This window comes from Dermochelys coriacea, chromosome 3 (genome assembly GCF_009764565.3).
Source record: "Dermochelys coriacea isolate rDerCor1 chromosome 3, rDerCor1.pri.v4, whole genome shotgun sequence".
Taxonomy (NCBI): Eukaryota; Metazoa; Chordata; order Testudines; family Dermochelyidae; genus Dermochelys; species Dermochelys coriacea.
Window position 1 is genome coordinate 18,144,723 of NC_050070.1, and position 13,128 is coordinate 18,157,850.

General features: G+C 41.3%; 1 protein-coding gene across 5 annotated transcripts in view; it reads right to left on the minus strand.

Annotated features, from left to right (window-relative positions):
• Positions 1-13,128, minus strand: part of KLHL29 (kelch like family member 29) — a 614,706-nt gene that overhangs the window by 70,352 nt on the left and 531,226 nt on the right. For all 5 annotated transcript variants that reach the window (XM_043510166.1, XM_038395785.2, XM_043510165.1 and 2 more), the window contains 2 exons: positions 10,257-10,456; positions 2,650-2,909 (listed from right to left, as the gene is read on the minus strand). In XM_043510166.1, coding sequence (XP_043366101.1) covers positions 2,650-2,909; positions 10,257-10,456 — 460 coding nt within the window. The remainder of the gene's footprint in view (positions 1-2,649; positions 2,910-10,256; positions 10,457-13,128) is intronic.

The window sequence follows — 13,128 nt, forward strand, 5'->3', positions numbered from 1 at the left end:
CTGCAAGGTTCTTTCCACTACTGCCCTTGAGAATAATCCTATAGTTTCCATTACGTTCTATTTCAGTACAGGAGCAGCTCAGAATGGACTATCTTCATCAAACTTTAAACGAGCAGAGAAACACACTCTAACAGTATTGCACATTTCCCAAGGCCAGTGGGAGCTGAGAAGGGGCCCATTTCAGTAAATCAATGGCACTGTATAAATGTTTTGCGATCATAATATTACATACAGCTCAGACAATCAACACCAGAAGAGAAGCCTAGAAGGTGGCCACAGAGGCAGGAAAACTCTGTGAGGTTCCCCTCAGAGTCTCACGTACATTGTCCATTTGAAGAGGAGAGAAAAAGTTTTGAGGAGGCTCCCTACAGCCACAGACTGACTGCAGGAACTGTGCTACTATCAGACGAGTTTCCCCCATGGCCACACGTCTATCTTAGGAACTTACATGGAAGTCATTAACACAGTAACTGAGTACCTCTATCTTCAATGTGTTTATGCTCCTAACACTCCACTGAGGTAGGGAAGTTCTATTACCTCATTTACAGATGGGGAACTGGGATACAGAAAGACTAAGCGATTGGGCTGAGTTCACACAGGAAGTTTGTGGCAAAGCAAGGAATAATACCTAGGTGTCCTGAGTCCCAGGTTGGTATCCTAACAACTGAACCATCCTTCTTCTTTAAGCAACCCGGGAAAGGATCTAGGGGGAGCTAATGCAACTCTGCAAGTATGTGTACGCCAGAACTGGAAGTGTAAATTTCCAGCTCAGATGGTTCTAGATGCGTTACCTCTGATCTTGCTAGCATGCTAAAACAGACATGTGGCTGCAGCAGTGTGAAGAACTAGCAACCTGATTACATAGCTATGCTCTCGGATGGGATCATACTTGGGTGGGCTAGCCCGTCCCACCACTGTGGCTACATTTCTATTTGTAGCATGCCAGCTTGATCAGAAATTACACCTAAATCTCCGGTGTAGACATACTCTAAAATGGATTAAGTCGTGGTTGTATTTCTTTGGGGAAATAGAGTGGGATCAGCTGAGGTTGGAGCTGCCAGTGTGAGGAAAACAGCCACAAGACCAGGGCCACTCACTTAGCTAAAATGACTGACCCCTTCAGCATAGCCTGCAGTGACTCACCACTCAGGCATTTTGCAGCAGCCTATCCTTGGGCAGGACTAGGGTCAGTTGACCTCCAGACAAATGTATTTCACTCTCACTGCCAGAGCCACAAGTTAGTCTGTGCGACTGCGCCATTCGGCTAGGAACCCTCCAGCTACCATGTAGTGTTTCAGACTCCTTAGGCTTCTAGCCTGCCCTCAATCCTGTTGCCCAAGCCTTGTTCCAGCGCACGTCAGCCTTGTCTGTATCTTATTCTTGCCCTGCTCCAGCCCTGTTCCTGACTTGCTTCAGCGCGGCACCTGCCTCCTGACCCCAGACCCTTGGACTGATTCCAACCTGACCTTTGACCTGCACATGGACTCCAACTACGATCCTGATTTGGCTTCTCTACAGATTCTGACCCCAGTTCTGACCCACAGCCTGACTTCGGGCCCTGATTTCAGCACCACTCTCAGCCTAGACCTGATTCCATGTCCAGCTTTGGCTCTTGGTGCCTGTTCTCAACCACAGCTCCAACCACCAAGGCTGACTGCCTAGAACCCAGAGCCTGATAGCCAGAAATGCCCAAGCACCTGCTTTGGCCTTCCTCTCCCCACAAAACTGAAGCTCAGCAGGGTACTGGGGAAGCAACAACAACATGGGGGAGGCATTCTCCCTTCTGGACGGCCCTTGACAGAGCCCATCTGCAAGAGGGAACATTCTGACCTAATACAAAGGTTGGGATTCAAACCAACAATCAATTTAGGTACTCGGACATCCCCTTATCACCGCAGTTAGCTACCAAGATCAGCTAACTGCAAATCTTATTTAGTTATATCTAAGAAGAGTGGCAGGTTTTTAAGTGTCACCAATGTAATTTGTCTATCTCAGGAACAATGTTTTCCCTTTATTGTCCTCAAAACCAGTCACTATTTATAACACTTATCTGGAGATAGTGCTAGGCAAGGTAATACATTTAACAAGTTAAGGGCAACTGCATAACTCAGACAAATGGTGCAGACAAGTTAACCCTAATAAATATGTATATACTACCAGAGGGGTTATCTGAATAGTCAGTAAAGGTACAGTATAATTTTGTATACATAGTGTACTTATAAGTTGGTCATGCTAATAGCATTCAGCACCAAAAAAAATGTGATTTACTGAGGATTTTTGCTTCCTCCTGTTACTGAATGTGCATGCCTTCCCAAAAATGTATCCCTTTCCTGAGGTAACATATCATGCCATTATAAACCTTCAAGATTTATCTTTGACAAAGTCTGCAGCCAACAACCCCAAGACTCTATGTTTCTAATACATGTGTAGCAAATGAGAAGCTTTTAATTCTAAACAATCAGATAGGGGGAAATCAGATTCTGAAATGGCTTACAATTTGTGCATAACCTGGAGTCACTTGCTCTCTTTTTACCTCCACAATCCCATCTTTTATTCATCTTAACATTTAAAATTGCATGGGGATAGTTTCTACTTTAAAGAGGTATTTATGAGAATGGAGGAAAGAGTGGTTTCTCAGATTATTTTTACCTGAGCTCTTAGTGCAGCATCCTTCTTAATCCATTTTATCACTGTTTCGTACACCAGCTCTTCTGCTTTGGTGTTCAGGCTGTCATTGGACATGTAGGAAATGAAGTCGTCTTTGGAGATATTAAGGATCTCCTCTTGATTGGCCACCTCTGGGAAAATTTGTAGGGCATATGCTTTGGCCATGTTGTATAGTTCACTGCACTGCATAGCTTCAGCCATGGCTAATATTCCTAAGCAATTGCTGGCAGTCAATTGTTTTTCTAAAAGGAGCAAATAAAGTATAAATGAATGAATAAAAACGGCATTATTTCACTGATAAATAGATACTATGAAAGTAAATAACTCTGTTTCACTTTGAATAGCACTCAGGTTATTCCAAAGAGTCACCATTAGAAGAAAAAAGTCTACCAAATGCAGTTTCTTTAGATCTGCATTTTTAAATCTTGAACTGGGTGCAGCGTATTTTCTGGGCCTGTTTTTTGGTGTGTACTCTAGTGGTGTGGTTGAGAGAAACTGTTGCCATAACCTTATTACTAAGGACCTCCTCTCTAGTAGGACTCAAGTAGTGAGACCACTGCTAATTCTACTGCCTACCATATTTCTTTAAGAAACAGCAGAGAAGTAAACCTTAGTGCAGTTGCTTTAAGAATAAACTCAAACAGCTCTGAGGATATTTTCGAGGATGCTACAATTGCGTCATGATAATTTATGTCCTGCTTAGCTACTAAGCCACTTCAAATAGTAATAAAAAAATTTCCCCACAGGAACTTTGTTATTGTAGAATGTGATGACATTCCTTATGCAAAACTCAGATTATACCAATGTTTCAGTTAAATGTTGTGTAGTGGTGTTTCAAAGCAAATCATACATGGAGGAGACAGCATTATCTGCTTCCTGGCAAACCAGTAACTGCACAGTGTGTGGTAGTATGTTAAAGATGATCTATGCTGTACACTTCACTGTCCTTTTGCTTTCCAGCTACTTTGGACAAAAAACCCCACAAATAGGAAATTTGTGCAAGAGGGGCTAACAGGTTATTGGGTCTCAGCTTTACTAGCAAAGCCATTAGCAGAATACATTTTGTTAAGATTCAAGGCAGAAAGCCTCAAAAAGTATGTCTACACTGCAAAGAAAAACCCATGGCACCAAGGTCATGGCTTGCGGGGCTCAGGCTGTGATACTAAAAATAACACTGTAGATGTTCCTGCTTAGGCTGGATCCTGAGCTCCAAGACTCTGCCCCTTTGCTGGGTTTCAGAAAATATTAAAAATATTCCAAAAATGCAGCACTCTTATTCTGGAATAAAGTGTGCTTACATGGAGTTAATCAGCAATAGCTTCTCAGCATTAACACCCTCCCTAACTTTGGATTAACTTTAATGGATAGACAAGCCCAAATATACACACAAACCTGTTTAAAACTAGGTGGATAAAGTAAGGAGGTGATAGAAATCTAAATTCTTATCACCACCAGTACTTGGAAAACTAAAGCCAAAAAGCAAATCTGACACTGGAGTCACATCAATCTTGTAATTTTTAAAAGAAATGCCCCAGCCAGACCACCAGGACATAACCCTATACACATCTTTCATTCTGCACAATGGAAAACTTCTGGTGGAATAAGCCTTTACTCATATGAGAGCAGACACCCTACTTCAACCCCTTTGCAAGTGGGGTTTTTAGTTCTCAGATTTCTGTTTTTCAGATAAGAGGCTTGGATAAGGGACAACTGCACGGGCTGCAGCTGATCTTCTCTGAATGGGGGATGATGATCAAATATCTGTGCTGACTTTTCTAGATCTGATCCTGGTATTTTACCTATCTTTAATCCCTTGTAGATGTAGACAGATGTTTCTGAGTGGCCCAGTCTTTCCTTTTTTAGAAGGACCAGAGGGTAGTGTTGCACAATAACTGCTCTTCCCTGAGAAACCTTTTTGAGGCATGCCAAGGGCTCTATTTCATTATCTTTTCCCATATGTACATAAGGCTATCAAGAAGGTTTGTGAAGAGATGTGGTCTGCGATACATTCAGCAGGCTGATGACCTTCATAAATTCTAACATGGCTGGTACAGTGGAACAAATGACTCGGTAAGAGTTCGGATGTAGGCTAGCTGGATGCAGTTCAACTGGAGTAAGACTGAAATAATGTTAGTAGCCTGGGGGAAGCAGTTGGCAAAAATTATCTCAGCATCTTTAATTGAAAGGGCTCACCAACTACTTGCATCTGTAGTTCATCATATAGGTGTCTAATTAGATCTTGAGATACTTCTGGATGCCTAGGCAAAAAAGAAAGGCTGGAGAACACTTTGCTCCATCTCTGATTGAATAAGAGAGTGCACCATTTTCCTTCTGATGCATACCTTGCTACAATTATATATGCCTTTGTCACCTCAAGACTAGACTTAAATTGCACTCTACATGGAGCTTCACCCCTAGATTATTCAATTACTAAGCAGAAAACACATTACACCAGTGCTCCAGGATAGCTTCCAACAGATTTCTGGGTGGAATTTAATGTCGTCAGTTTTAACCTACGAATTCCTAAATGGTCTGAGACCTGGTTAAATACAAGATCACCTCTCTAACCCTTGCCAGACTGTTGCAACTGAGATCAATGGAGGCACTTGAACTGGCAGGGATTTCTCTACTTATGCTCTGACTTTGGAATTCATTGCCTGTGTTGATCTGCCAGAGTCTGTATTTGTTAACCTTCCAGGCACTCTGCAAAGTCCATCTTTTATCCCAACTATGTGGGGATAGAGTGGATGCTGGAGCAGGGATATAGGCAGAGATTGGTAGTATGCATGAAAGATTACTTGGCAGAACTGTGGTACCAATGTAACAGGAGTTCAATAATTAGTGTGATATCCCATCTGTTTGTGTTGAATATTGTCTTTTTAATTTAGGGAGAATGAAGCATATGAGCTAGGCATTACTAAAATCAGCACAAACACACCTCTCTGTTACAGGCTGTGATCCATTTAGTTAATGGGAGTCCATTCTTGCTGGTTCACACAAGCCTCTAGTGGCATATTGTCTGGTCATATCTATAAGCTTCTGGATGTAAATTATACTCCAAAAGACCACAAGGCCCTTGTGAAGGTCTCACTTTCCCATCTTCAAACTGTCTGGTGCCTCAGTTTCCTCACTGGCTGGGTGGTCTGGTTCTCCAGCTGACCCAAAAATTCCCCATCTGGAGTAGACGAAAACAATCCAAAACACCTTCTTAGGCAGGGTCTGGGTGGACCTCTCTTCATGCAGGGCTCCCAAATGCTCCTCTTACTGCTTCCTCCCACGCTTCTTTTGGAAGCTTGTTCTTCTCTCAGAACAAATCAGAGATTCTGCTCTTCCCTAGTTGCCTCCTTGACAGACAGACCCCCAGCAGGTCCCACCATCTCTCTCAGACTGAGGAAAGGGAGGCCCTCCATACTCAACATGCTTTGTGATCAGCTTACTGTTCCAGACTGTACTGTAAGTCCCAGAATCCCTCTGTTTAGTTCACTTGTGACAGAAGCCCTCTCCTCCCAGATCCCAAATGTGATACTGATAGATCTCCTGAATTCTGGTTTGGTTCACATGCCCCAAACCTTTTTCTTCCCTGGGTGCACAGACTAACCAAACCAGGGTGGCTTTTATGAGTTGTTTTTAATCCAGATTCCTCTGGAACATTGAAACAAAATAAGAAACCTATCCTTTCTCTTTGTTCATGCACCAGAATGCTTGTTCATGCACTAGGCACTGTAAGAAAAATCTTTAATCCTTGTTATCATCAACCACTAGCAAACACAGCACAGGAAATATACTTTGTGCTTGAAGCCATTATGTCCAAAAGGGAGGGAAATTTTCCAGTTCTGCAGATTCAGTTGGCTTCCACTGGGGGATAATTACAAATCCCAGGTCTTTGAGACAACTGGGAGTTGTTAACTGGTTGTATCCAACTTCAGCTAGGATGCCTATTAGCTAGCTCCATATATGCAATGATATACATGTCCTTAGGGGTGCTCCTATAACTAATACCTGACATTTTATTGTAAATCTAGGATCACAAATAAGGCTGAAGGAAAGGTGATCCATGCTAGACTTTGACTGGGAATAGCAAAGGTTCAATTCAACAGGGCATCAAAGTAATACACTGAAGAATTGTAGGAAAAGAACCCAGTAGATCAGTTGATTTGCTTGTTGCACTTGCCTTGGCGACACATGGTTTGAATTATGTCAAAATCTATTACTGTACTACTGGTACCTGTTTCTGTACCAAGGAAGAGCTTATGTGCTATAATATGGTTCTTTTGTTGCTAGATTCTTTAGAGAATAAGGATCCACTGGAAAAAAAACCCCACGAAGCCATAAGATGGGAGGAAGAGGAGGAAATGCTGTGGATATTCCACGCCATTTCTGACCAATTTACTAGCATTTAGCCATCTGGAACCTGCTATAACTTGTAGGCTTTGTTGCATCAGTCAGAACATAACTGGAAACTGTTGGCATTGTGCATGCTGTTGACAAAAGCAGAATACTAAGTGTAGAACAAAGAGCGAAAAAAAAGTTGGAGATAGCCATGGCAGTGAACAGTTAAGAAATGTGATTGTTGACTGGGGTCCATTTCCCTGTCTGAGAAATTCAGAGGGTGGTAACTAGTATCTAGATCAGCGAATCCTACTGAGACATTTGAAAAGCTATTTTTGTGCTATGATATACTTGGTTCGTGTGTTGCCCAAAACAAAATACTTTTCCTAAACATTTATATGGCAAAGACTCTGCTATATCTGAAGCTCAATTCAGTCAAAGCTATAAATTCATTCTCCAAATGAATTGTATGAATTCTCCAAATGAAAGTCTAAAACTCTGGTGACTCCCCATATATCACTAAACTTATAGCCAACTCTCCTAGTTCACACCACAACATGGTTCACTGAATTCAAATATTAAATATTGGAAAAGGGAAATCTCGCATTGATTTAGTAAAATAAATGTATTTTGTTTTTTTGGCTGAATCTTTCTTTAGTAATATTGTATTTAAATACATCTACTGATCATAAGAACATAAGGACAGCCACACTGGGTCAGACCAAAGGTCCATCAAGCCCAGTATCCTGTCTTCTGACAGTGACCAATGGCAGGTGCCCCAAAGGGAATGAACAAACAGGTTATCATCAAGTGATCCATGCCCTATCACCTAATCCCAGCTTCTTGCAAACAGAGGACAGGGACACCATTCCTGTCCATCCTGGAGTCATTGAAAACTGGGGTCATTGAAAGCTGTAAGATCTATTAATTCATGCTGGAGGTCAGCTACAGAAAAGCAATATCATGCAAGAACCTATACTCAAGGTTCACAACCAACATAGAGACACAGAGACACAGATTTCAAGCTACCATAGCACACTCATTTTAAACAAGCATTTTACATTTTTAAACAACTGACAACAAAAATTATTGAAAGAGGGAGCTTGCAATAATGGCCTGATTCATTACTGCATTGCTCCAGTTTTACACTTGTGTAGCCCCACTGCAGTCAGTTAGGCCAGCATAGCACGGGGCAGTAACAAGTGATGAACCAAACCAAGGTTGGATTTTGATTTTTGAACATGTATAACATTTTCTAAATGCTCATCTTCAAGACTCTGCATTCCTGATGTCAATTTACAATGACAAACTCTTGAGATGACTCCAGGTTCATGTGGGACAGAGGTAAATTTTGGTTCCAAAGGGAATGACGTGTTTCAATGAGGAAGAGTTAAGAGATATGTTTTAGGGATGGGGAGAACAACAAACATAAATGATCTGGAGGATGGTGTGGATTGCACTCTCAGCAAATTTGCGGATGATACTAAACTGGGAGGAGTGGTAGATACGCTGGAGGGGAGGGATAGGATACAGAAGGACCTAGACAAATTGGAGGATTGGGCCAAAAGAAATCTAATGAGGTTCAATAAGGATAAATGCAGGGTCCTGCACTTAGGATGGAAGAATCCAATGCACCGCTACAGACTAGGGACCGAATGGCTCGGCAGCAGTTCTGCGGAAAAGGACCTAGGGGTGACAGTGGACGAGAAGCTGGATATGAGTCAGCAGTGTGCCCTTGTTGCCAAGAAGGCCAATGGCATTTGGGTTGTATAAGTAGGGGCATAGCGAGCAGATCGAGGGACGTGATCGTTCCCCTCTATTCGACACTGGTGAGGCCTCATCTGGAGTACTGTGTCCAGTTTTGGGCCCCACACTACAGGAAGGATGTGGATAAATTGGAAAGAGTACAACGAAGGGCAACGAAAATGATTAGGGGTCTAGAGCACATGACTTATGAGGAGAGGCTGGGGAGCTGGGATTGTTTAGTCTGCAGAAGAGAAGAATGAGGGGGGATTTGATAGCTGCTTTCAACTACCTGAAAGGGGGTTTCAAAGAGGATGGCTCTAGACTGTTCTCAATGGTAGCAGATGACAGAACGAGGAGTAATGGTCTCAAGTTGCAATGGGGGAGGTTTAGATTGGATATTAGGAAAAACTTTTTCACTAAGAGGGTGGTGAAACACTGGAATGCGTTACCTAGGGAGGTGGTAGAATCTCCTTCCTTAGAGGTTTTTAAGGTCAGGCTTGACAAAGCCCTAGCTGGGATGATTTAACTGGGACTTGGTCCTGCTTTGAGCAGGGGGTTGGACTAGATGACCTTCTGGGGTCCCTTCCAACCCTGATATTCTATGATTCTATGATTCTATGATTCTAAGGGCATAAAAAAAAAGTCTTGATATAGTGTGTATTGAAAGCAATACAACATCTGGGTCAAACTTTATATTAATAAGATTCCATTTATAAATGGTTTATACAGGGTTAACGAAACATTAATAGATCTTATAAGCATGTCACAGAAATGAGTACCATGTGTTATAGGTAGTTAGGGGCATACCAGTACAAAGTGTTATAGATGGTTATAAAGCATGGTTATAAGTAACCTATTTTACTGTTGGGACTCTATATCAACATATAAACATTGACTATAATATCTATTAATCATTTATTAATGGAACCTTAATATAAAAGTGTGTGACCATTCTACCTGTTGTGGTTAAGATGGATCTCATTTACAAGACCTTGGAGAGTGCCAGAACTATTACTTCAGTGGCCATAAAGATATTTCACACGACCCTTAGAATCTGTTTTTCAGGGATGCAGGAAAATGGCAGACCCTGACCCTTAATGGGGAGTCCATATTTACCTATTGTTATAACACACCTAGTCTGGCATAGTTTCTATAATCTACTGTAATGACCATATGAATGGGACATGCATGTGCATTTTAGTACTCAGCGTCTGCATAAAGTGCAACCTTTGTCAAATTAAATGGGACACTGATACCAAGAACAAAAAATCTATCCAAGATGAGAATGCAGTTGGATTTTTTTCTTCAGCTGCACAAACAACTTTACTGACTGTAAATCAGTTTAGTGCTGCAGCAATGGGAACATTTTAAGTTCAGATCTCAGTCTAAACAAATGAAGTTCTATTGTGTTTCAAATAACATTTAATCTTGAATTTCCTAGCAGAGCTACGAGATTTAAAAAAAAACATCCTAAGGACTATAAACTAACAACATGGAATGGGGATGACACTTACCTAGAAATGACACACAGACTTTACAGAAAGTATGAAACTGGAACTTGCTGGCAGCCTCCAGAAGAGTTTTTGCATTGGCAGAATCTATGATCAAAGAACCTGTATAAACAAACTCCAGTAGTAATTCCAGGACTTCTGCTGTGAGGTTTGACATGGACAATTCCAGCTTCTTCCCGCCTCTGCTACTGTCTCGTGGTGACCTGGTAACAGCAGACAATGACATTCTTACAGGACATTACGCCATCCCCCTTTTGTTGTTGTTTACCAATTAGCGAGGGCTAGAAAATTGATTCATTAACTTTCTCCATATTTTTTAAGGAATTGAAGAGTATTGTATTTTAAAATATCTGAACTTAAAGACTTTAACTGGATCTGAAAGAGAAGAGTCTTAAAGCAAGTTTTACCAAAAAAAAAATCAGTTTATTGCTACTCTGCATTTTCATGCAAAAGAAGGTTGCAAAAAAAAAAAAAGGAAGAAAGAAAGAAAGAAAAAGAAAAGAATGAGCCAACATTAATGAGAATGAGGACCAGGATTAGCTTTCAAAGGGAAACAATACATTTTAACATTCAGAGTTAACATCTCATCTTTTGTGCATAATATAACATAGTAAGGCAAAAACACTCCTAAATTTCAAGAGAAAAGGTCACCTAGTTTTTCAAGAGCATATCCCCATCCAATACATGGAATGATATTTTAAATGTCATGTACATTTAGGGATCTATTTAAGGACCTTTTCTATCAGCCATAATAATAGTAAGATTTTAAAAACTGTTGGGTTTTTTTTTTTGATTCCTCAATGAATGTTAATGTAACAATATATATGTTTTTGTTCTAAAAATATATTGTTCCCTTGTAGGCACTAAAAAAGGAAGCCCCTCATGGCATTGCTTTGAAAACTGAATACAAGACAAGATAGACAGACAAAATGGTTAGAGCAAAGAAGGGAGGGAGGTGGGAAAACAATAACCAGCTCTGCCACAGGAAGCCAGCAGCCATCCTCTAGGAAGTTTCATGACTGTGGCCTACGATTTTTCCTGCATAAAGTGCTAAACAATTTGGGGATCAAAATATCTCCTGCATTTGAAGTGTGCATTAGTGCTTGTGAAACTATGGGACAAAAATAATAGTAATATATTAAAATAAGGGCCCAGTTCCTAATGCATGGTTGGCTGGTGTAGCTGCAACACTAAGGACAGGTAACACCTGAAAGACAAAAATGATAATAAATTTGGTAACGTCAAGAATGGCGGGAAAATCTGTTAAAGTAAGAAAATAAACTCCTTTAGTGGTTAGAGCCATTCAGCATCTTCTTACAGAAACATTAATTTCTCCGAATGACCAGACAATCAAAGTCCGCTCACTCCATCACTGCTACAGTTCTCGTGAAAACCACTGCACGACCAGCATCAGTGTGCATCATAGACACCACTGAACTCTTCATAACAAATGGTAACATTACTATCCACTGGCCAGGCCCAGCTTTAAATACAAGCAAGAATCACTTCTAGCAACTGCTTGGGAGCCTACATGTTCAAGGTTCACAATGCTGGAAGAAGCTTATGGTCAGATATTCCCTTCTAGCCCTGGAACCAGAGGACAAAGTATACAAAGCCAGATATTCTCCCCCTCTCCCCACAAACACACATACAAAAATCCCCAAAGCAACTTGGGGGATCTGTAAATTTGAGGCAGCCCTGTCACTTTTTTTTAATACCTCTGAGTTAGACAATGGTTTCAGATAGTAGAATAAGCCATATTTAGGCCCTGATCCTCCAAAAGCTTATGTATGTGAATAGTCCTATTTAATACAATGGTATTGATAGTGAGTAAAATTAAGCGCATGCATAAGTCTTTGCAGGATTGGAGTCTTAAATTCACTTCGTATTTCTATTTAAGGTACTTAGAGGCCTCAATTACCACAAATATTCAGCACCTCACAATCTTTTTATCCTCACAACACCCTGGCCAGGAAGCGAAGTACTACTATCCTCATTTTACATGGGGAACTGAATTACAGAGAGTACATCTACACAGCATTTTGGATCATGCCTCCCAGACCAGGTCAACAGACTTGGGCTAACAGGCTCGTGCTAGCCCTCTCAAAATAGCTGTAGAGACAGCACTTTGAAAATGGAGCTCAGGCTAGAGCTCCGGCTTTGAACCGCACCCTTCGCCCGAGGCTTCAGAGCCTGAGCTCCAGTCTGAACTGCAACTTGGAAAGCACTGTATATAAAACACAGCTATTTTTAGAGCACGAGCGCAAGCCCTGCTCGCCTGTCTGTTGATCCAGGCTGTGAGGCTCACTCCAAAATACTGTGTAGATATACCCAGAGAAACTAAATGACTTGCCCAAGGTCATGGAGGAAATCTGTGTCAGAGCAGGAAATTAAATCCATATCTCCCAAGTCCATGGCTAGTGCCCTAAACACTGGGTCATCCCTTGTGTAGACATAGCCTGTGGGCAATGCCATAGTCCAAAAGCAGATACACAAGCATGTATGTTAAGCAGGTTGCTTATACTGCCCAACATGCACACATTGTACTAAACCCAGACTTTTTAACAGGTGTGTTGTATGCTCTCAGAACGGTCATGCATGTAAGCAGTATTTTGCTCAAGCTACAATTCCTCTTTGGACGAGATAAAGAAGTAAAGATTGGTTGAGCCCGAGAGGTAGCCCAAAATACAGTCCCCCTCTCACAATCCCTTGTACCTAATCTCTAGGTCTGTATAGATAGGGAACCTACCTAAGAGAACCTTTGACCACAATGTACTTGGGATGCTATGCATCAAAGTGATCATGGTATCTGAAGTACCTTGAGGTAAAAAGTTCTCTTGCTCTATCATTAATTGCTTCAAATAACAGTTTGACA